The sequence below is a fragment of the Podarcis muralis genome, chromosome 3 (genome assembly GCF_964188315.1).
Source record: "Podarcis muralis chromosome 3, rPodMur119.hap1.1, whole genome shotgun sequence".
Lineage (NCBI taxonomy): Eukaryota > Metazoa > Chordata > Lepidosauria > Squamata > Lacertidae > Podarcis > Podarcis muralis.
Window position 1 is genome coordinate 16,282,213 of NC_135657.1, and position 24,071 is coordinate 16,306,283.

General features: G+C 45.4%; 2 protein-coding genes across 3 annotated transcripts in view; one reads left to right on the top strand and one right to left on the bottom strand.

Annotated features, from left to right (window-relative positions):
* GINS1 (GINS complex subunit 1) lies at nt 1-18,893 on the top strand. The gene is made up of 7 exons (XM_028725003.2): nt 1-172; nt 12,537-12,601; nt 14,340-14,435; nt 14,894-14,984; nt 15,700-15,816; nt 16,749-16,823; nt 17,637-18,893. The coding sequence occupies exons 1-7, from the start codon at nt 98-100 to the stop codon at nt 17,703-17,705; spliced, it is 588 nt and encodes a 195-aa protein (XP_028580836.1). The 5' UTR covers nt 1-97; the 3' UTR covers nt 17,706-18,893.
* A 1,456-nt stretch (nt 18,894-20,349) lies between these two features.
* The window catches only part of NINL (ninein like), a 48,085-nt gene continuing 44,363 nt past the window's right edge, over nt 20,350-24,071 (bottom strand). For both annotated transcript variants that reach the window (XM_028724998.2, XM_028724997.2), the window contains 2 exons: nt 22,480-22,593; nt 20,350-21,122 (listed from right to left, as the gene is read on the bottom strand). In XM_028724998.2, the coding sequence (XP_028580831.2) occupies nt 20,937-21,122; nt 22,480-22,593 (300 nt within the window). In that variant the 3' untranslated portion in view covers nt 20,350-20,936. The remainder of the gene's footprint in view (nt 21,123-22,479; nt 22,594-24,071) is intronic.

Below are 24,071 nucleotides of genomic sequence, written 5' to 3' on the forward strand. Positions count from 1 at the left end.
ATTGGCCGAGGAGTTCAGTGGCGCGGGTTTTGCCGCCGCGCGCGCCGAGCGAAGGCCGTTGCGCGTCTGAGGGGAATCGAGCAGTCCGGCCGCGACCATGTTCTGCGAGAAAGCGACCGAGCTCATCCGGGAGCTCCACCGCGCCAGCGACGGGCAGCTTCCTTCCTTCAATGTGAGCCTTTGGCGGCGCGGCCTCCCTTCCCTTCCCTTCCCCCTCCTCCGAAGGGCCGCCCAGCCGCCCTGAGGGGACTTTTGTGAGAGGAGCGGGCGGGGGTCCTTCGGAACTCCCTGCCTCTTGATACCAAGCCTTCCCTGAATCCCTACTTAATAATAATAATAATATTAATTTTACCCCGCCCATCTGACTGGGTTTGCCTGATACTCGGGAATGGCTCTGTGGCTTTTACCCTGCTTTAGCATTCTAACGGGTCTGCATAAAAGGCGGATCTACACGGATCCTCATGGATCCTCCAGTTTTTTAAAAATAATTCCAACAAATGCAGTGTCAAATCACACCTAGAAGGCACGCCTACAAACTGGACTATAAAAAACGTGGATCCAACAATTTGCCGCGCTGCAGCACCATAAAAACATGGATCCGAGGCACGGATCCTCATGAATTCATATGATTTTTATATTGAAACAAAATAAAAACACCATGCTACTGTAGACCACATCTTAGTCGGTAGGAGGAACCAAAAAAATCACGCATCCACTGTTTCGTGGTGCCGCAATGGCGCAAAAACATGGTTAAAAAACACGGATCCTCATGAATCCTCATGATTTTTGCACTAGATCAGCCCAAACTCACTTTCAAATTACACATCATGTCCAGGGGCACAACATCCACCAAAGAAATCACGGATCCATGGCTTCCTGGCCATACCATGGCCCAAAAACGTGGTTTTCAAGAACGGATCCTCATGGATCCTCACACTTTTTGCATTAGGCCAACCCAAACTCACCGTCAAATCACATATCATAATAAGGGGCACAGCCTACACCACAAAAAACTCGGATCCACGCCTGCCTGGCCACGCCCTGGCCCAAAAACGTGGTTCCGAAGCACGGATCCTCATGAATCCTCATGATTTTTGCACTAGATCAGCCCAAAGTCACCATCAGATCAAACATCATGGCCAGCAGCACAGCATGCAACACAAAAATCACGTATCCACGGCTTCCTGGCGAAACCGTGGCCCAAAAACTTGGTTCCGAACCACAGATCCTCATGGATCCTCATGTTTTTTGCATCGGGCCACCCCAAACTCACCGACAAATCACACATCATGTCCAGAGGCACAGCCTGCACCACAAAAATCACGGATCCACGGCTTCCTGACCATACCGTGGCCCAAAAACGTGGTTTTGAAGCATGGATCCTCATGGATCCTCACGCTTTCTGCATTGGGCCAACCCAAACTCACCATCAAATCACACATCATGTCCAGGGGCACAGCCTGCACCACAAAAATCACGGATCCACGGCTTCCTGACCATACCGTGGCCCAAAAACGTGGTTTTGAAGCACGGATCCTCATGGATCCTCACGCTTTCTGCATTGGGCCACCCCAAACTCACCGTCAAATCACACATCATGTCCAGAGGCACAGCCTGCACCACAAAAATCATGGATCCACGGCTTCCTGACCATACCGTGGCCCAAAAACGTGGTTTTGAAGCACGGATCCTCATAGATCCTCACGCTTTCTGCATTGGGCCAACCCAAACTCACCGTCAAATCACACATCATGTCCAGAGGCACAGCCTGCACCACAAAAATCACGGATCCACGGCTTCCTGACCATACCGTGGCCCAAAAACGTGGTTTTGAAGCACGGATCCTCATGGATCCTCACGCTTTCTGCATTGGGCCAACCCAAACTCACTGTCAAATCACACATCATGCCCAGGGGTACAGATTACACCACAAAAAACTCAGATCCACGGCTTCCTGGCCACTCCAAGGCCCAAAAACGTGGTTCCGAAGCACGGATCCTCATGGATCCTCACGCTTTTTGCATTGGGCCAACCCAAACGCACCATCAAATCACACATCATGTCCAGGGGCACAGCCTGCACCACAAAAAACTCGGATCCACGGCTTCCTGACCATACCGTGGCCCAAAAACGTGGTTTTGAAGCACGGATCCTCATGGATCCTCACGCTTTCTGCATTGGGGCACCCCAAACTCACCGTCAAATCACACATCATGTCCAGAGGCACAGCCTGCACCACAAAAATCATGGATCCACGGCTTCCTGACCATACCGTGGCCCAAAAACGTGGTTTTGAAGCACGGATCCTCATGGATCCTCACGCTTTTTGCATTGGGCCAACCCAAACTCACTGTCAAATCACACATCATGTCCAGGGGCACAGCTTACACCACAAAAATCTCGGATCCACGGCTTCCTGGCCACTCCAAGGCCCAAAAACGTGGTTTTGAAGCACGGATCCTCATGGATCCTCACGCTTTCTGCATCGGGCCACCCCAAACTCACCATCAAATCACACATCATTCCCAGGGGCAGAGCCTGCACCACAGAAAACTCGGATCCACGGCTTCCTGGCCACTTCATGGCCCAAAAACGTGGTTTTGAAGCACGGATCCTCATGGATCCTCACGCTTTTTGCATCGGGCCACCCCGAACTCACCATCAAATCACACATCATGTCCAGAGGCACAGCCTGCACCACAAAAATCACGGATCCACGGCTTCCTGACCATACCGTGGCCCAAAAACGTGGTTTTGAAGCACGGATCCTCATGGATCCTCACGCTTTCTGCATTGGGCCAACCCAAACTCACTGTCAAATCACACATCATGTCCAGGGGCACAGCTTACACCACAAAAATCTCGGATCCACGGCTTCCTGGCCACTCCAAGGCCCAAAAACGTGGTTCCGAAGCACGGATCCTCATGGATCCTCACGCTTTCTGCATCGGGCCACCCCAAACTCACCATCAAATCACACATCATTCCCAGGGGCAGAGCCTGCACCACAGAAAACTCGGATCCACGGCTTCCTGGCCACTTCATGGCCCAAAAACGTGGTTTTGAAGCACGGATCCTCATGGATCCTCACGCTTTTTGCATCGGGCCACCCCAAACTCACGGTCAAATCACACATCATGTCCAGAGGCACAGCCTGCACCACAAAAATCATGGATCCACGGCTTCCTGACCATACCGTGGCCCAAAAACGTGGTTTTGAAGCACGGATCCTCATGGATCCTCACGCTTTTTGCATTGGGCCAACCCAAACTCACTGTCAAATCACACATCATGTCCAGGGGCACAGCTTACACCACAAAAAACTCGGACCCACGGCTTCCTGGCCAATCCATGGCCCAAAAACGTGGTTTTGAAGCACGGATCCTCATGGATCCTCACACTTTTTGCATTGGGCCAACCCAAACTCACTGTCAAATCACACATCATGTCCAGGGGCACAGCTTACACCACAAAAAACTCGGATCCACGGCTTCTGGCCACTCCAAGGCCCAAAAACGTGGTTTTGAAGCACGGATCCTCATGGATCCTCACGCTTTTTGCATTGGACCAACCCAAAATCACTGTCAAATCACACATCATATCCAGGGGCACAGCCTGCACCACAAAAATCATGGATCCACGGCTTCCTGGCCATACCGTGGCCCAAAAACGTGGTTTTAAAGCACGGATCTTCATGGATCCTCACGCTTTTTGCATTGGGCCAACCCAAACTCACCATCAAATCACACATCATGTCCAGGGGTACAGTCTGCACCACAAAAGACTAGCATCCACGGTTATCTGGCAACGCCATGGCCCAAAAACGTCGTTTTGAAGGTCGGATCCTCATGGATCCTAACGCTTTTTTCATTGGGCCAACCAAAAATCAACGGCAAATCACACATCATTTCCAGGGGCACAGCCTGCACCAGAAAAATCACGGATCCATGGCTTCCTGGCCACTCCATGGCTCAAAAACATGGTTTTGAAGCACGGATCCTCATGGATCATCACACTTTTTGCATTGGGGAACCCCAAATTCACCCTTCATTCACATATCTTGTACATAACCACAGATCTGACCACAAACATCATGGATCTACTGCTTCATGGCCCTGGCCAGATGCTACCCTGGATATATTGGCCAATTTTTAGGTGGGTGTGCTGGGATGGAGGAAACAGTGTCGGCTGAATCTCTATCCTTTAAAGATGGGCGTCCAATGGCTGGGCCAGAATAATTTCAGTTTGGTTTGCCAGCTCCCAGCTCTTCATGGGGTGCAATAGTCACCTGTAGCTGCCATCAGGAGTCCTGGTGTGATCCTGGATGCTTCTGTCTCTATGGAGGCATTGGTCACAAATGTAGCCAAACTGGAATTTTTGAATCTATGTCAGGTTAGGCAATCGGCACTGTACCTGTCCCTTTCCAACCTAGCCATGGTGATCCATGCAGTAGTCACCTGCATACAGTACTAGAGTACTTTAACTTGCTATACACCTGAGCCGGGGAGTGCAGGGTTTAAATATGTGTGTGTGTGTGTGTGTGTGTGTGTGTGTGAGAGAGAGAGAGAGAGAGAGAGAGAGAGAGAGAGAGATATGCAGGGCTACCCTTGAGACTGCTCCAGAAACTCCAAATGGTCTAAAATGCAGATGCATGAGTTCTTTCTTGGACTTTGTGGAGAGCCCACATTCAGTTGGTTGTTAATCAGCTGGATTGGCTCCAGGTGGAGTATCAAATCAGGTTCAATGTTTTGGTGCTAATCTTTAAAGCCCTAAACAGTCTGTGACCTTTCTTATCTGTGGGAATTATCTTCCAATACACCCCCATGAGTGTGATGCTCATCTAACAGCAACCTACTGATGGTCCCTGGCCCAAAACATATCCAGCTGTCCTCAACCAGAGCCAGAGCCTTTTTGGTGGAACACTTTGTCTAATGAGACCAGGGCTCAGTGCAATCTATCTCAGTTCTCTCACTTGTCATGGTGAGTGGGCTTGCACATTCCTATGACCCTTGTGAGTGAAGCCGTTGGGAATCTCGTACTCCCAGCAGGGTCACCCAAGGTGGTAAGGTCAAAGAAAATTAAATATGCTCAGAGTCCTGTAGTGATTTCATGCTCTTTATTGCAGCTTGTAAAACAGTGACTGAATTTCCCCCAAAACCTCAGGCTTTTATATACATTATTTACACAATGAGTCCCGTCTGAATGGCTGATTCTGCTTCCCTCCTGGAGCCTGATTGGTCTTTCCTGCAAGCCAATCAATTCTTGCATTCTAGGATCCTACTTGCCTATTGTTCTAGGATCCAAGCTTAGTACATAACAGGGAAGGAGCTAGACAAAGAATGAGCCAAGAAGTCCTCAATGGCAGAACAGGCGGGTGATAACAAGCAGTGTGTTACAACGGCTGTGAAGGCGGATGAAGGCTGCATGAGATAGGATCCACCAGTTCGTCGTGACTACTCATGCCATCAGAACAGAGCCCTACTGCGAAGGCTGTGCGTTGGTCAGTGTGCACTGATCTACACACATAAAACAAATTCACGCACAGGCATCTTCCAAAAACCCAACCCAACCCCCCCAAACCCAACCCCCATGGCGATCACTAAATGGCTACAGGGGCAGGAATGTGAAGCCCCTAGTCATGAACCGACACATGGGCGTTCAGTCGTTCTGACTCAAGGAATAAGGCAGTTGAGCAGCTCAGCAGCTGTATCCATGACTGAGCAGCCCTTTTTAGGATCCACTATTCTCACCCCGAAAAGGAGAAGAGGCTGGAAATGGTGCCCTAAACATAGTATGCCTCCCTTTTTCCCTGACTGGATTACCGCGCCCAGGTGGAATCTCTTTTCCCATAGTTTGAATCTATTATTCTGCATCCTAGTCTCTAGAACAGCAGAAAACAAGCTTGCTCCCTCTTCAACATGACACCCCTTCAAATATTTAAACATGGCTATCATGTCACTCCTTAATCTTCTCTTCTCTAGATTAAACAAATCCAGCTCCCTAAGTCTCTCCTCATAGGGCTTGGATTACAGACCTTTTACATTTTGGTCACCCACCTCTGGACATGTTCCAGCTTGACAATATCCTTCTTCAACTGGACACAGTATTTCAGGTGTGGTCTGACCAACCAGAATAGTGTGGTAGCATTCCTTCACTTGATCTAGACACTATACTCCTATTGATGCAGCCCAGAATTGCATTGGCGTTCTTAGCTGCCACATCACACTGTTGACTCATATTCAGCTTGTGGTCAACTAAGACTCCCAGATCCCTTTCACTGGTACTGTTGTCAAGCCAAGTGTCCCCCACCTGTGCATTTCATTTTTTCTATCCAGGTGTAGTACCTTACATTTCTCCCTATTGAACTCCATATTGTTGGTTTTGGCCCAGCTCTCTAGGCTATTCAGGTCATTTTGAATTCTGACCCTGTCCTCTGGTGTATTAGCAACCTGTCAGGGAACTGACATCAGAGACACGGGAGAAGGAGAGGGTCTCAGACTCTGCAGGTGAAGGTCCTAGCACAAGGGGGAGACTCAGCTCGGTGGAAGGGGAAGGAAATACGCGTTACACCAAGAGTCCAGGAGAGCAATGGGAAGAGGAGGTGGAAGGGCTCCGGGATTCTTCCCTGGAAGTCAGTGAAGAGAGCCCAGGCACTCCGCTACCCACGCCCACCCTGCGCAGGAGACTCCCGCGCAATGAGAGGCGGAGACGATTAGGTGTCAAAAAGCTTTTATGATGAGTTTGGCCTGGCCCAATGCGAAAAGCGTAAGGATCCATGAGGATCCGTGCTTCAAAACTACGTTTTTGGGCCACGGTATGGCCAGGAAGCCGTGGATCTCAGTTTTTTGTGGTCCGGGCTGTGCCGCCGGCGATGATGTGTGATTTGATGGTGAATTTGGGCTGATCTAGTGCAAAAAGCGTGAGGATCCATGAGGATCCGTGCTTCAAAACCACGTTTTTGGGCCACGGTATGACCAGGAAGCCGTGGATCCGTGATTTTTGTGGTGCAGGCTGTGCCCCTGGCTATGACGTGTGATCTGACGGTGAGTTTGGGTTGGCCCAATGCGAAAAGCGTGAGGATCCATGAGGATCCGTGCTTCAAAACCATGTCTTTGGGCCATGCCGTTGCCAGATAACCGTGGACCTGAGTTTTCTGTGCTGCAGGCTGTGCCCCTGGACATGATGTTTGATATGACAGTGAATTTGGGGTGGCCTAATGCAAAAAGCGTTAGGATCTGTGCAGATCCGACCTTCAAAACCACGTTTTTGGGCCATGCCGTTGCCAGATAACCGTGGACCTGAGTTTTCTGTGCTGCAGGCTGTGCCCCTGGACATGATGTTTGATATGACAGTGAATTTGGGGTGGCCTAATGCAAAAAGCGTTAGGATCCGTGCAGATCCGACCTTCAAAACCAGGTTTTGGGCCACGGTATGGCCAGGAAGCCGTGGATCCATGATTTTTGTGGTGGATGCTGTGCCCCTGGCCATGATGTTTGATCTGATGGTGACTTTGGGCTGATCTAGTGCAAAAATAATGAGGACCCATGAGGATCCGTGCTTCGAAACCACGTTTTTGGTCCATGGCGTTGCCAGATAACCGTGGATCCGAGTTTTTTGTTGTGTAGGCTGTGCCCCTGGACATGATGTGTGATTTGACGGTGAGTTTAGGGTAGCTCAATGCAAAAAGCGTGAGGATCCATGAGGATCCGTGCTTTGGAACCACGTTTTTGGGCCATGGAGTGGCCAGGAAGCCGTGGATCCGAGTTTTTTGTGGTGTAGGCTGTGCTCCTGGCTATGATGTGTGATTTGACAGTGAGTTTGGGGTGGTCCAATGCAAAAAGCGTGAAGATCCATGAGGATCCGTGGTCCGGAACCACGTTTTTGGGCCACGGTATGGCCAGGAAGCCGTGGATCCGTGATTTTTGTGGTGGATGCTGTGCCCCTGGCCATGATGTTTGATCTGATAGTGACTTTGGGCTGGTCTTGTGCAAAAATCATGAGGATCCATGAGGATCCATGCTTCGGAACCACGTTTTTGGGCCACGGTATGGCCAGGCAGGTGTGGATCCGAGTTTTTTGGGGTGTAGGCTGTGCCCCAGGCTATGATATGTGATTTGACAGTGATTTTGGGTTGGCCCAATGCAAAAAGCGTGAGGATCCATGAAGATCCGTGCTTTAAAACCACGTTTTTGGGCCATGGAGTGGCCAGGAAGCCGTGGATCCGAGTTTTTTGTGGTGTAAGCTGTGCCCCTGGACATGATGTGTGATTTGACAGTGAGTTTGGGTTGGCCCAATGCAAAAAGCGTGAGGATCCATGAGGATCCGTTCTTGAAAACCATGTTTTTGGGCCACGGTATGGCCAGGAAGCCGTGGATCCGTGATTTCTGTGGTGGATGCTGTGCCCCTGGACATGATGTGTGATTTGACAGTGAGTTTGGGTTGGCCCAATGCAAAAAGCGTGAGGATCCATGAGGATCCGTGCTTCAAACCCACGTCTTGGGGCCATGGAGTGGCCAGGAAGCCGTGGATCCATGATTTTTGTGGTGCAGGCTGTGCCCCTGGCCATGATGTGTGATTTGACGGTGAGTTTGGGTTGGCCCAATGCAGAAAGCGTGAGGATCCATGAGGATCCGTGCTTTGGAACCACGTTTTTGGGCCATGGAGTGGCCAGGAAGCCGTGGATCCGAGTTTTTTGTGGTGCAGGCTGTGCCCCTGGGAATGATGTGTGATTTGACGGTGAGTTTGGGTTGGTCCAATGCAAAAAGCGTGAGGATCCATGAGGATCCGTGCTTTGGAACCACATTTTTGGGCCATGGAGTGGGGAGGAAGCCGTGGATCCGAGTTTTTTGTGGTGTAAGCTGTGCCCCTGGGAATGATGTGTGATTTGACGGTGAGTTTGGGTTGGCCCAATGCAAAAAGTGTGAGGATCCATGAGGATCCGTGCTTCGGAACCACGTTTTTGGGCCATGGCATTGCCAGATAACCGTGGATCTGAGTTTTTTGTGGTGCAGGCTGTGCCCCTGGGAATGATGTGTGATTTGACGGTGAGTTTGGGTTGGTCCAATGCAAAAAGCGTGAGGATCCATGAGGATCCGTGCTTTGGAACCACGTTTTTGGGCCATGGAGTGGCCAGGAAGCCGTGGATCCGAGTTTTTTGTGGTGTAAGCTGTGCCCCTGGGAATGATGTGTGATTTGACGGTGAGTTTGGGTTGGCCCAATGCAAAAAGTGTGAGGATCCATGAGGATCCGTGCTTCGGAACCACGTTTTTGGGCCATGGCATTGCCAGATAACCGTGGATTTGAGTTTTTTGTGGTGCAGGCTGTGCCCCTGGGAATGATGTGTGATTTGACGGTGAGTTTGGGTTGGCCCAATGCAAAAAGTGTGAGGATCCATGAGGATCCGTGCTTCGGAACCACGTTTTTGGGCCATGGCATTGCCAGATAACCGTGGATGCTAGTCTTTTGTGGTGCAGACTGTACCCCTGGACATGATGTGTGATTTGACGGTGAGTTTGGGTTGGCCCAATGCAAAAAGTGTGAGGATCCATGAGGATCCGTGCTTCGGAACCACGTTTTTGGGCCATGGCATTGCCAGATAACCGTGGATCCGAGTTTTTTGTGGTGCAGGCTGTGCCCCTGGGAATGATGTGTGATTTGACGGTGAGTTTGGGTTGGTCCAATGCAAAAAGCGTGAGGATCCATGAGGATCCGTGCTTTGGAACCACGTTTTTGGGCCATGGAGTGGCCAGGAAGCCGTGGATCCGAGTTTTTTGTGGTGCAGGCTGTGCCCCTGGGAATGATGTGTGATTTGATAGTGAGTTTGGGTTGGCCCAATGCAAAAAGCGTGAGGATCCATGAGGATCCGTGCTTTGGAACCACGTTTTTGGGCCATGAAGTGGCCAGGAAGCCGTGGATCCGAGTTTTTTGTGGTGCAGGCTGTGCCCCTGGGAATGATGTGTGATTTGATGGTGAGTTTGGGTTGGCACAATGCAGAAAGCGTGAGGATCCATGAGGATCCGTGCTTTGGAACCACGTTTTTGGGCCATGGAGTGGCCAGGAAGCCGTGGATCTGAGTTTTTTGTGGTGTAAGCTGTGCCCCTGGACATGATGTGTGATTTGACGGTGAGTTTGGGTTGGCCCAATGCAAAAAGTGTGAGGATCCATGAGGATCCGTGCTTCGGAACCACGTTTTTGGGCCATGGCATTGCCAGATAACCGTGGATCTGAGTTTTTTGTGGTGCAGGCTGTGCCCCTGGGAATGATGTGTGATTTGACGGTGAGTTTGGGTTGGCCCAATGCAAAAAGTGTGAGGATCCATGAGGATCCGTGCTTCGGAACCACGTTTTTGGGCCATGGCATTGCCAGATAACCGTGGATGCTAGTCTTTTGTGGTGCAGACTGTACCCCTGGACATGATGTGTGATTTGACGGTGAGTTTGGGTTGGCCCAATGCAAAAAGTGTGAGGATCCATGAGGATCCGTGCTTCGGAACCACGTTTTTGGGCCATGGCATTGCCAGATAACCGTGGATCCGAGTTTTTTGTGGTGCAGGCTGTGCCCCTGGGAATGATGTGTGATTTGACGGTGAGTTTGGGTTGGTCCAATGCAAAAAGCGTGAGGATCCATGAGGATCCGTGCTTTGGAACCACGTTTTTGGGCCATGGAGTGGCCAGGAAGCCGTGGATCCGAGTTTTTTGTGGTGCAGGCTGTGCCCCTGGGAATGATGTGTGATTTGATAGTGAGTTTGGGTTGGCACAATGCAGAAAGCGTGAGGATCCATGAGGATCCGTGCTTTGGAACCACGTTTTTGGGCCATGGAATGGCCAGGAAGCCGTGGATCCGAGTTTTTTGTGGTGTAAGCTGTGCCCCTGGACATGATGTGTGATTTGACGGTGAGTTTGGGCTGATCTAGTGCAAAAATCATAAGGATTCATGAGGATCCGTGCTTCGGAACCACGTTTTTGGGCCAGGGCGTGGCCAGGCAGGTGTGGATCCGAGTTTTTTGTGTTGTAGGCTGTGCCCCTTACTATGATATGTGATTTGACGGTGAGTTTGGGTTGGCCCGATGCAGAAAGCGTGTGGATCCATGAAGATCCGTTCTTGAAAACCACGTTTTTGGGCCACGGTTTCGCCAGGAAGCCGTGGATGCGTGATTTCTGTGGTGGATGTTGTGCCCCTGGACATGATTTGTAATTTGAAAGTGAGTTTGGGCTGATCTAGTGCAAAAATCATGAGGATCCATGAGGATCCGTGTTTTTTAACCATGTTTTTGCGCCCCTGCGCCCCCCCGAAACAGTGGATGCGTGATTTTTTTGATGCTTTCTACAGAGTAAGACATGGTCTACAGTATCATGGTGGTTTTATTTAATTTGAATGAAAAAATCATATGAATTCACGAGGATCCGTGTAGATCCGCCTTTTACCTTTTTCCCATTCTAACTTCTTGTATGTTTTAATGTATTTTCCCCCGATTTTATTTTATTTTTGCTACCAAGCGGTGTATAAATTTTATGAAACAAACAAACAAAGGATTGGATGGCTGGGATTGCTCCACAAGGCTATTCCTTCATGAGGTTGGCTGTTAAAAGCAAAGAGGATGGCGAACTGGATTGGCGTTAATGCCATAAAGCCCACCTTGATAGAGGGTTTGATGGTGAGTGGGAAGAGGTAGCAGACTAAACTCTTGGTAGCCATTTCCCTCATGATTTGAGTGAGTGGATCTGGGAGTACCTGACTGCCCAATAAAATAACGTTCTACAATATAAAAGGCTTCCCATTAATTATCTGGTTGGCTAGTCAGCCTGAGACTGAAATCCTATGCATGTTCACTTGGGAATAAGCTTGCTGGGATTTACTTAGGGAGCATTTCCCCACAAACTTTACAAATATATGGAGAGGAAAGTTGGACTGAAAACCTAAATGACTACTGCGCCTGAAAATCAGCACTGAGGTACATCGCACTTGGCTTGGATGAACATCTGACCAATAAATGTTTCACTGATGCACCTGGAGAGAGAGAGAGAGAGTGGTCTAAGCTATGTTGATAGTACACATCTTTTCTTCTTTAGCTTCTGCAGAAAATGCCCTGCAACCTACACGTGACCATAACAGCTGAGTATTTTCTATGAGGCTTGTAATCATGCTGAACCACTCACTTGTACAAATATTTAGTCATTGTCTTATCTAGCAGCTCAAAAGGAAGCAAAGGGAAAACTTTAGAACATTGATAGAAACAAATTCTGGATAGTGGACAGATAGGAATAGAACTAGAATAGGAATATGTATGCATATTTGAGTGTAGAGTTGGCACATGTTTCCTATTTTACAATGTTTTAAATAAATATTCCAACTGGTGATATGCTGGCTAAAGCTGTCGGTTGAGTTGCATATAAATATTTCTGTGGTAATGGTTGATGGCTGCTTCAATTTTTATAGGAAAAAAGGCATGCATTTTTATTTATTGCGGTTTTTTTGTTTGCATTAGGCAGAGTAATAATTTAGAATTATTAATGAAATTGGTACTTTCCATGTTGCAGGAGGATGGAATCAGACAAGTACTTGAGGAGATGAAAGCATTATATGAACATAACCAAACTGATGTGTAAGTAAGGTTCTTTCAGGAAAAACAGACCAAAAAAAATCTCTGCTAAAAGAATAAAAAAATAAGTTGCAGAAATGAGAAATAAAAGACTTTTTAAGATTATGAAAACAACTTTATAACTACCATGAGTTTTCCATGTAACTTTGTGGCTGTAGTAGGCAGCCTTGTGTGACTGTTCTCTATTCCCACATCCTCTGGTGCATGCAGAAAATGCTGTGGAAGAGTGGAAGGAATTGGTCTCTCACTTTGGTGGCAGCATAATCTAGTGTATAGTGTGATGGACTATGGCGAAGATGACCGTGAAGATCAGACACCAAGATGATTAAAAAATTTAGACAAGAGTGGGGAAAAATTATAGAGTATCTTAAAGACCACTGTAGATATCTAAAAACACTATCAGGATTGTCATAAAACTTATAATGTAATATCACTTAAGTTAAAAAAGGGGATACAAAATGAATTTGAAAAATGTAATTAGATGCAGTAGAATGAACAGAAAAAACTGGAAGCCAGGGGAGGGTGGGGGGAAGTCTGGGGATTTAAGTAATCTCAGATGTAAAATACTGAAAATGATTTAAATGTATAAGAATATTGTTAAATGAAAATAACATATTTTATATAAAAAAGATAATACCTACAGCCTGCTGTACCATTAACTGAGATCCATCTTCCTTACTTACTTTGTAATGGGCTTTAAAGAGAGGCAGGAATTGTAACATCACATTTTGACTGCTTCTGCCTTCCCTAAGCCACAAGTTGAGGTGAGATAACACTCCTTCAAATCCTTTCTTTGCCAGCCATTGGAGGAAGCAACATGGCTTCTTGAAAGCCTGTTGTGAAGTAATAAAAATGCCCCATTCCCCAAAACCATTGTGTGTGCCTAAGGACTTGGGTTGAGTCTTGTTTAACTTTATACTGGGGCTTAGAGCTAGAAGAGACCAACCCTGTCATTCCCTGCACCACAAAGTTCTCTCTTTCCAAATACAGTACTTTGCAGATCACAGAGAAACTGAAAGGGAAGGGATTTCTGTGCAGAATAAAGATTATTTATTTATTTATTTACTTACTTTATTAAATTTGTATACCGTCCATCCAAAGATCACAGAGCAGTTCACAACATAAAAACACAAAATGAGAACATAAAATACACAATAAAAGATAAACAAACCAATAAGCCCCTTCGCACAAACACATTTAAAAGGCCATAGAATGTTAATCAGTCAAAGGCCTGCTTATAGAGAAATGTTTTCGCCTGGCAGCTAGATATATGTAATGAAAGTGCCAGATGAGCCTCCTTGAGCAGAGCATTCCATAAACAAGGAGACACTGCAGAAAAGGTCCATTATTGTGTTGCCACACTCTGGAGGAGGCAGATTATCGTGTTGCCACATTCATGGAGGAGGCACATAAAGAACAGGCTCAGATGGTGATTACAGGGTGCTGGTTGGTTCATATGGGGAGAAGCAGTCCTTGAAGTATTTTTACAATGCATTTACTTATTGACATTCTCATTCATAATTATTATTTGTGTGTTTTAATTATTGATGTTTGTTTGATTTGTTGTGAGCTGCTTTTTGGAGAAGAGCAGCGTGCACACAGTAAAATAACTAATAATGCAGTCATTGCATGAAGGGCTAGGTTTACACACTAATTAAAGTGGTCCCCCTAACCACAATGTGTACTTTTATGTTTCTTGCTTTCAAAGTGTATGTAATATAGCTTGTCCTTCTATTATCAGAAATGAAGCTAAATCAGGACACAGTGAGCTGATTCCAACCATCAAGTTTCGCCACTGCTCTCTGCTGAGAAATCGCCGATGTATTGTTGCATACCTGTAAGTTTCTTGCAGTCATCTGTGACTAGGGAAATGAGATAAAAAGCATTTCAGAAATTGTTTCCAATTCCAAGATTTTCTGGAACTGGTAGATTTCAGAGGGATTTCCCAAGGTCACTGGATTTGCATGTTTGGGCTTATCCATATAACCTCGCAAATCATTCCCTGTGATTGATACTCCTGTGATTTGTAGGAGCAGTTTGAATAGCCTCAGGCCAGGAGCTGGTAAACATGGCACTATAATCCCAAATCAGGGACTGTTGCGATTCTCCATACATTGAGCTGAGCTGTGTGACACCAGAGCAAAAATCTTCATTTTTTCATAATTAGTTAAGGAGTTAGTTATCAGATTAAAATAAAATTCTGATTAAGAACACTTCATTATTCATTAAGGGATTAAATGATGTCTATTTCTGATTATGAATACTTTTGTTATGCTACCACGTTTGTTTTCTCAGGTATGACCGCTTACTTCGCATCCGGGCGCTTAGGTGGGAATATGGTAGCGTGCTGCCAAACGCTGTCCGATTTCACATGTCGACTGATGAAGTAAGCCAATTTGTTATATGTATAGGTTGAAAGGACAATGATTGTACTCGAAATAAAGGAAAGTATACAGAATATATTATTCATAAATGTTGAGTAACTTAGCCATGTAGGCACACTTAAATAGACACTTGTTGCGATTTAATGTAAGCTGCAGCACAGTGGCAGAACGCATGCTTTGCATGTAGAAAGTGTCAGGTTCAGTCCCCAACTTTGCCAAATAAACTAATCTGATAGCAGGGCTGGGAAAGATCTGCCTGAGAGCCTGGAGAACCCACTCCCAGTCAGATATTAACTGTGGACTGCTTATTTGCTAATTCATAACTCTTCTGTTGCACATTGACAAAAAAAGAGTACAGTCATACCTTGGTGTTTGAACAGCTTAGTTCTCGAATGTTTTTGCTCCCGAACACTGCAAACCCGGAAGTCAGTGTTCCAGTTTGCAAACTATTTTTGGAAGCCAAATGTCTGACGTGGGCTTCCGCGGCTTCAGCCAATCAGAAGCTTTACTTTGGTTTCCGAATGTTTTGGAAGTCGGAACAGATTTGAACTATATGCCCTAAAGAGGAGGCTATATTGAAGTAAGCAGCTCTAGAACTTGCACATTACTCCACTCATATCCCCATGTCTTTTGTTTTAAATCTGTAGGTAATTTCTTGCTTGACAGTTTGAAAATAGTATTTCAGGATTAATTAAGCCAACTTTTTTATAATTCCAGGTGGTGTGGTTCAACCAGTATAAAAAGTCTTTGGCTACCTATATGAGATCTTTAGGAGGAGGAGACGGGCTGGACCTCACACAGGACATTCAACCCCCCAAAAGTTTGTACATTGAAGTAAGTGAAATTTAGAACTATGGAAGGCTTATTGTATTTGGATGTCATTGGCAGTGTAGTCATATGTAGGTACTAAGAAGTCAGTTCCTGGAAATAGTTTGTTGCAGGCAGAGGAATCAGAGTTGGAAGGGACCCTGAGAATCATCTAGTCCAACCCCTCAATGCAGGAATATGCAGCAGTCCCATACAGTGTTCGAACCTGCAACCTTGGTGTTATCAGCACCTTTTCACAGAATTGTTGCAGTTTATTATCACAGATAATAACTATTGTTTAACAGGGTAATAAAAAGCTAAATGAAACTTACTAATGTGTTCATATATAGGAAGTATGAATCCTTTTGTCTACATATGCTTTGTTGTTTAGTCGTTTAATACGACTCTTCGTGACCCCATGGACCAGAGCACACCAGGCACTCCTGTCTTCCACTGCCTCCCGCAGCTTGGTCAAATTCATGTTCGTAGCTTCAAGAACACTGTCCAACCATCTTGTACTCTGTCATCCCCTTCTCCTTGTGCCCTCAATCTTTCCCAACATCAGGGTCTTTCCCAGAGAATCTTCTCTTCTCATGAGGTGGCCAAAGTATTGAAGCCTCAGCTTCACGACCTGTCCTTCCAGTGAGCACTCAGGGCTGATTTCCTTAAGAATGGAGAGGTTTGATCTTCTTGCAGTCCATGGGACTCTCAGGAGTCTCCTCCAGCACCATAATTCAAAAGCATCAATTCTTTGACGGTCAGCCTTTTTTATGGTCCAGCTCTCACTTCCGTACATCACTACTGGGAAAACCATAGCTTTAACTATACGGACCTTTGTCGGCAAGGTGATATCTCTGCTTTTTAAGATGTTGTCCAGGTTTGCTACATATAGCTAGTTTTCCTTAACACAGATTTCTCTGACAGTACTTTAATTTGATGATTATTTATTTCTTTTACAGGTTCGGTGTTTGAAAGATTATGGAGAATTTGAGATTGATGATGGCACAACAATTCTGTTGAAGAAGAACAGCCAGGTATTTATGATGAGACAGCAAACAGAGAAGAACTCAATTTGGGTTCCCTGTTGTTTAAGGAGCTAGATGGAAGTGGTTCTCCCCTGCTTCTGGCACAGGAAGTTGCCCTAGGTACAGTTAGCCTAGTACTTTAACTGGAGATCCCAGAGATTGAACCAGAGCCAACTCCAGGTTTACATGGGCCCTTGAGATTATTTTATTGTCCTGCCCCTCTGTCCTATAAAAGTCCACAGGCTGATGGATGAGGGAAATCTCACACACAGCAAGAAAATTGGGAGGAGGATGCAGCAGTGCTGATGAAGAAACCAGTGGTATGGCGGGGAAGGAAGGAGCAAGGAGATGGTGCAGCTGTCTGTTTGTGACCTTCTGTATGCAAAGTGTGTGCTATGGTTCCTCCACACTCTCATTATGTTTACCATTGTCAGCTTTCATGTCATTCTTCATGAAGAATTCTTTCATGTCATTTTCATGAAGGAAAACGATGGAGCCATTTTAGTACTTTCTATCTGGAAAGATTCAAAAGCATTTCATTATGTTGGTTTATTTAAGACATTTATCTACTGCTTAATCATTTGTATTTCTAAACAGTGTTAATAACAGCAATGCACAGAACATGGGATTTACAGTAGCTATGGCTAAAATAGCGGGGGTTATTCTATTATTGGACTTCATTTGAAAACAGACAGTACAGGTAGAATCAGGAGTTACTGCCTTAACTACACCATAAATAAGACCAGCTTTAGCTTTATAAAGGGGATGATGAGAGATTTCAAATGTTTGCCTCAGCTTTGAAAATTGTTTGCTTCCCCACAGCATTTTTTACCACGCTGGAAATGTGAGCAGTTAATCAGGCAAGGAATTTTGGAACACGTCCTTTCTTAATTTGCTGTTCGCAAGACTGATTTAAGTACCTATAAACATTTTAACAGATTTTAAATGGGGTAAGTATAGAAACATGCCACAGTGTCTTGTGTTTTTGAAGAAAAAAATGCAGAGACTTAGTTACTGTTGTGGGAACTGCATGGATACTTAGTGAAGAGGACAAAGAAGAAGAAGAAGATACGATCAACAATTTTAAAATATCTCTATCCCAAAACAAGTGGAATTTCTTTTAAGCTCATAGCTTGCCTTCACTTCTGGACACATTTTGAAGTATCATGTTTTTATTCGCTGCCCTTTTTGTATGAACCAGACATCGTCTTACTGTAAATGTCATGCTTAGAAGAAAGCCACAACATTTGTACTATTAAGTGTGTGCATTGTTAAAAGACCTCTGAAACGATGTAACGATAAAGTTACTCGAGTGATACAGGTTAAGTTGCAGGTTAACTGCTGCTAACACTTGTGTTTTCTCTCTAAGCTTTTATGCTATAGTACTCGTTGAGCAGGGCCTTGAAGTAGATGAACTACAAGGCTCCTTCCAACTCGCAGAACAGAGGTGGGCTAACTTTTATTTGGCCTGAGGCCTTGACCAGCATTCAAGTGGCTGCAGGCCAGCAGTGGGCGTGACCATTCCACATGCACACAGATGCCCACTTTCTACAACTGATTTGTGCAAATTGGCTGGGTGGAGAGACTTAGCACCCCCTCTCCACTCATCAAAACATCTATCTGATGACTGGGAAGGAGGTGATTTGCACCCTGCTCTAGTTACCACCCACCTCAATTCTGTGTCCATTATAAATAAATAAATGGCTCCATTGTCAAGCTGTTTCTTGTAAGATGTTCAATAAAAACGTTTGCCCCTTGCACCTTAAGCCTGTTAGCTCTAGTCCTGTCCACTAGAGCAGCAGAGAACATAGCTTCTGTGTGTCAGCCTTCATGCTTTCTTTTCTAGTCTTTCCTCATGGAACTTACTTTCCATACTACTGGCAATCTGTACTGCCTTATCCACTGTACCCTTCCAGTTTGTGCAATGTTCAGAACTGTACAAAGGGACTCCAGATGAGGTCTGCATAGTGCTGAATAAATTGCAGTACAAGAGTTGAATTGTTAGATGTAAAATTATATCTTTTTGCCTTAATTACCAGATTGTACCTTATTAAATATTTCCTGATATTTGATCAAGAATTTTGTCTCCAATTTCATATGCCACAAAACTTCCAGAAGTTATGACATTTCACCTGCATTGAGGTTGTTTGTAATGAGTCACTCTCATTTCTATCAAACTCAAGAGTAAACCAGTTACAGATGGGTAGCCGTGTTGGTCTGCCATAGTCAAAACAAAAAAAATTCCTTCCAGTAGCACCTTAAAGACCAACTAAGTTAGTTCTTGGTATGAGCTTTCGTGTGCATGCACACTTCTTCAGATACACAGATACACACTTCTTCAGATTCACTGTGTATCTGAAGAAGTGTGCATGCACACGAAAGCTCATACCAAGAACTAACTTAGTTGGTCTTTAAGGTGCTACTGGAAGGAATTTTTGTTTCAAGAGTAAACCGTTCTTGAGCTTGTGCATAACATACTTGGCCACAGGACCACTGGTTGGGGGAGACTACAGGGAGCCACAGACTTTGGCTGTCCTGGGCAGAAGATACAGAAGCATGATTAGTCGCACCAACAGGGTAAAGAACAGCTTCTATCCGTGGGCTGTTAGGCTGCTGAAAGAAAAGATAACAGGGCAACTGACTTTCGGGTTTGGTGGGTGTGTATCAGTAAACGAGGGGCATCAAGACTAAGAGAGCTGAGTGCAGGGTGCTTGTGTAATCTCACTATACAAGTTGTACAAGTGACAAAGTATTTCATTCAAAAGATTTCTGCATTGCAGTGGATTGAACTAGATGATCCCAGTGGTTCCTTCCAACTCTACAAATCTGATACATGGTGTCTCTGTCCATAAGCAAACAAAAAAACCCATAAAAACTCCACCAAAACAATTGCTCTCTTACTTTAAACTAAATGAGATTTACTGTATTTTTCACCGTATAGGACGCACTTTCCCCCCTCCAAAAATGAAGGGGAAATGTGTGTGCGTCTTATGGGGCAAATGCAGGCTTTTGCTGAAGCCAGGAGAGCGAGAGGGGTCGGTGCGCACCGACCCCTCTCGCTCTCCAGGCTTCAGGAAGCTATCCGCAAGCCTTGCGAGCCCGGGGGAGTTCCCGCGGGCTCGCAAGGCTTGCGGGCTGGAGCACGGGGCGCCCTCCGGAGGACACCCCCTGCTTTGGGCAGGTGTCCGCAAGCCTCCCGCACCCAGCGGGAGGTCCCGCCGGGCGTGCGAGGCTTGGGGCGGCAGCCTGCTCTGGGGGCTGAGGTCGGGGGAAGCTCGGGCTTCCCCCACGCCAGCCCCGCGCCTGGGGGGGGGGAAATAATTTTTTTTCTCCCCCCCCCAAAAAAAACTCGGTGCGTCCTATGGGGCGAAAAATACGGTAATCTACCAAATAGGAAGGTACTTTAGCAAAAGCTCTTAGCCATGTTGTTCTTCTCATTTAGTTAGGTTCCAGCTTTACCTATGTTTGCTGCCCTCTCCCGACATATCTACCCCAGCCATTTGCACACAGAGAGAAAATCCAGTGACTTCACAAGCAGTATAAATATCATTTAATTTAAAAAGTCATGTCAAATTTTACCAAAAGAAGTTTTTTTCTGTTTACATCTGATATACACTGATTTAAAGGAGTACATATACTTGTAGAAAACTGTACATATATATACACAAGACAAGCCAGTGTACAGACCAGAGTGGGGGTGAGGCACAGGGAGGTAAGAATATTGCAATCACAATAAATATTCAGTCCTGAGACAGAATGAGAGCCAAAGAGACTTCTGTGAAAATGATCAGAAGGCACTAAAAGCTTTACCTTCCCCATTGCAAAAAAATGAGACGGGGTAGTTTATTGCTACTGACTAGTAGAGCTGCATCTCCCTCTTCAAACTTATCCCTGAGAGTATGCTTCTCAAGCTGGTTATGCTGCTTTCTGTGATGGTTTCCCCGCATAAAAGAGATGAGGGATCCTTTGAATATCATGTCCTTTTTGAGTCTCATGAGAAGTAAATAATACTCATTTGGCCAAGATCAGAAAGGTATACAGTGAAGTGGGCCACTGCATGGAGTATTGCTTCTACCACAGATTGTCATTTTTGCTTTAATGCCAACACCTGAAAAGCAGATTTTATTGAGATGCCAGAGTTATTTCTCTAACTAATTTGTTCAAGGATGAGATTTTCTCTTCCAGTATTAAATTTCTGTTGTCTGTGTTCTTCTGCCTCTGTTCTGTAACCTGCAGAGTTTTCATCAGCTGTGCATTTTCCACATACAGGTCTTTCAGTAATAGATTCGACTTGGCATTTTTTTCAAACTGGAAAATAAAATGAATGGCGCTCCATTAATTTGTGTTTGGTGATGATACAGAACTCAAAAACATGCTTACTGTTTTGCTAGAAAAGCAGTCTCATGAATATTAACTAGGAAATAAGCAAGTGCTATGGTCCACTGGTTTTAAGTTTTAGCAACAGGTTTAAAGCAGGCTAACCTATGATGCTCTATGATATTTGACTACAACTCCCATCAGTCCCAGCCAGCATGGCCATGGATTATGCGAGTTGTGGTTCAAAAGCATGGAGGGGAGGGCCACTGGTTAGCCGCCCCTGCTTTGAACAATTGCTTTTATATCAAGACCTTAGGAGGTAACCACCATTCTCCCTCATTCCCAGAATGTAGCCCATCTTAAACAGAAAATATGAACCAGTGCAAACATAGGGACAATCGCATCTTTAATTAAAAGGATGGTTCTTAAAACATTCTTGTTTCAACAAGACAGTTGTGGTAATTTTAATGTGTTGGTGTTTTAACTTTTGTACACTTAGGTATGGTGATTTTTTTCTTGATTTGACTTTTCTGTAACCCACTTTGAGAGTGTTCTTTTTCTATCAAATTAAGCGGAATATAAATTTTATGAAATAAATTCTTCATCATCACCACCACCATCATCAAACATTGATCCATAATAGTAATCTATTTGGAAGTAGCAATATGACTAATTTAGAATAATCCCTTTTCATCCATCTTCCCTCTGTTAAAAAAATAACAATTTATGTCAGCACATTTCCCATTCCCTTCGTGTTTTGACCTTGGAATAATTAGTCAATGTACAAACTGTCCAGAATAACAGCTTTGCTATAAATCCAAACTGGAAAAGTTTAGAACAATCACAGATCCAGTGCTAGCTTGAAGATGTGTTCTACGAATGGCTATAGATAGCCTGTTCTAGTATTGTGTCCTACCAAACCTGCCCGGGAAAGGGGGTAGCTGTTCTTTTGTCTTTCCATATACTGTAGCCAGAAGAGCACTGACTGATGGGGCCACAGCTTATACCAAGAGTAGAGAACCCTGGATTTTGCCATATGGGGCTTTTATGTGTTGCCTACAAGCCAAGCAGCTTGCAGTTCACACAGTGTGCAGGACACTTACAAATGACTGGAGAGGACCAGAAGCTATAGCAACCATGAAACAGGGTCACTCATATAATATATATATGAAAAGCATTCAGTGCCAAATACATTGACAATTCAGGACACATCTTGGTGGTCTCCTGGCCATTTTTGGCCAGCTTATGTCCTTTTCCAGACAAATTATATACTTTTATATTTAATAAAAGAATTAATGCTGTAAACAGATCATGGGCCCACAGACCACCTAATCCCCATTCCACTGACCTGCTCCTTGAGTTCAGCCACCTTTTCCTGAAGCATTGTTTGCACGTTCTTCAAATTCATCTCCAGTTCTCCCACCTTTTCCTCCATTAATCTATGCAAGTTCTCATGCTCTTCCTGCAAAATAAAAGGACGAAGTCATAGCGGTGATATTACAACAGTTACGGGAAATAACTACCCTTGGGAAGTCAATTCACTTCAAACAAGTCCCAACGTTGCTTCTGAAATAACAATTTATTATCTCGGAATCTCTCTTCTTGTTACTTAAAATTCACTGGTTCAGGTCCTACGCTCTAGAGCAGGAGAAAACAAGCTCAATCCATCTACCATGTGATATTTCCTTTAGATATCCAAAGATGGCTACCGTTATCTCCTCTCAGTCTCCTCCTATCCAGGCTAAACGTACCCAACTCCCTCAACTATTCCTCATAAGGCTTGGTTTCAGACCATTTATTATCATCTTGATTGCCCTCTGCAACCGTTCTAGATTGTCCATAATCTTATATCATGGCATCCACATCAGGTGCGGTCGGACCAAGGCAGAATAGAGCTCATTCTCAAACACAATCCACAAATTATCCCAGATGTATATCGGTGCTCTCTGTGCTGTCTGCAGCCAAGCCTTTACATAATGCAGGTACAGTGGTACCTCGGGTTAAGTACTTAATTCATTCCAGAGGTCCGTTCTTAACCTGAAACTGTTCTTAACCTGAAGCACCACTTTAGCTAATGGGGCCTCCCGCTGCTGCCGCCGCACCGCCGGAGCACGATTTCTGTTCTCATCCTGAAGCAAAGTTCTTAACCTGAGGTACTATTTCTGGGTTAGCGGAGTCTGTAACCTGAAGTGTATGTAACCTGAAGCTGATGTAACCGAGGTACCACTATATTTTATTCAGAGTTAAGAGTCCACTTTTCACTAGGATATAACTTTCCCAGCACAGTATTTTACATGCAGCGTTGCCTCAGATACTTACCGTATTTTTCGCCCTATAGGGCGCACCGGCCCATAGGACGCACCTCGTGAATGAATAAAAAAAAATTATTTCCCCCCCAGCCGCGGGGCTGGGGCGGGGGCGGGGGAAGCCCGAGCTTCCCCCGACCCCAGCCCCCAGAACAGGCTGCTATCCGCAAGCCTTGCAGATAGCAAGGATTGCAGATAGCTTCCTGAAGCCTGGAGAGCAAGAGGGGTCGGTGCGCACCGATGCCTCTCGCTCTCCAGGCTTCAGCGAAAGCCTGCATTCGCCCCATAGGTCGCACACACATTTCCCCTTCATTTTTGGAGGGGGAAAAGTGCGTCCTATAGGGCGAAAAATACGGTAACTGCATCTGGTGCTCCTGCACCAATAGCAAAAGGAGGCTTGTATAATTTATACAAGTCACAGAATTTTGCTTCATGTGCTGGATCTATTGTACCTTTTTATTTAAACAGGCATATTAAGTAAGAGTTCCTCCCCCCAAAAAACCCCCACGGATTTTCACCATTAATTCTAACCGATCTTATATCTGTTGGGTGATTTTTGTAACTTTATTCTACAATGCTCAGAGACTATGGCATTAAATGGTGCATAAATAGTTGAAATAATTACATAACAAAA

Bases quoted from the DNA above. Each gene is read 5' to 3' on its own strand.
- GINS1 (XM_028725003.2), top strand. From the start codon at position 98: ATGTTCTGCGAGAAAGCGACCGAGCTCATCCGGGAGCTCCACCGCGCC. The intron at 173-12,536 runs GTGAGCCTTTGG...TCCATGTTGCAG, and splicing joins GGCAGCTTCCTTCCTTCAAT to GAGGATGGAATCAGACAAGT. The intron at 14,985-15,699 runs GTAAGCCAATTT...TTATAATTCCAG, and splicing joins TTCACATGTCGACTGATGAA to GTGGTGTGGTTCAACCAGTA.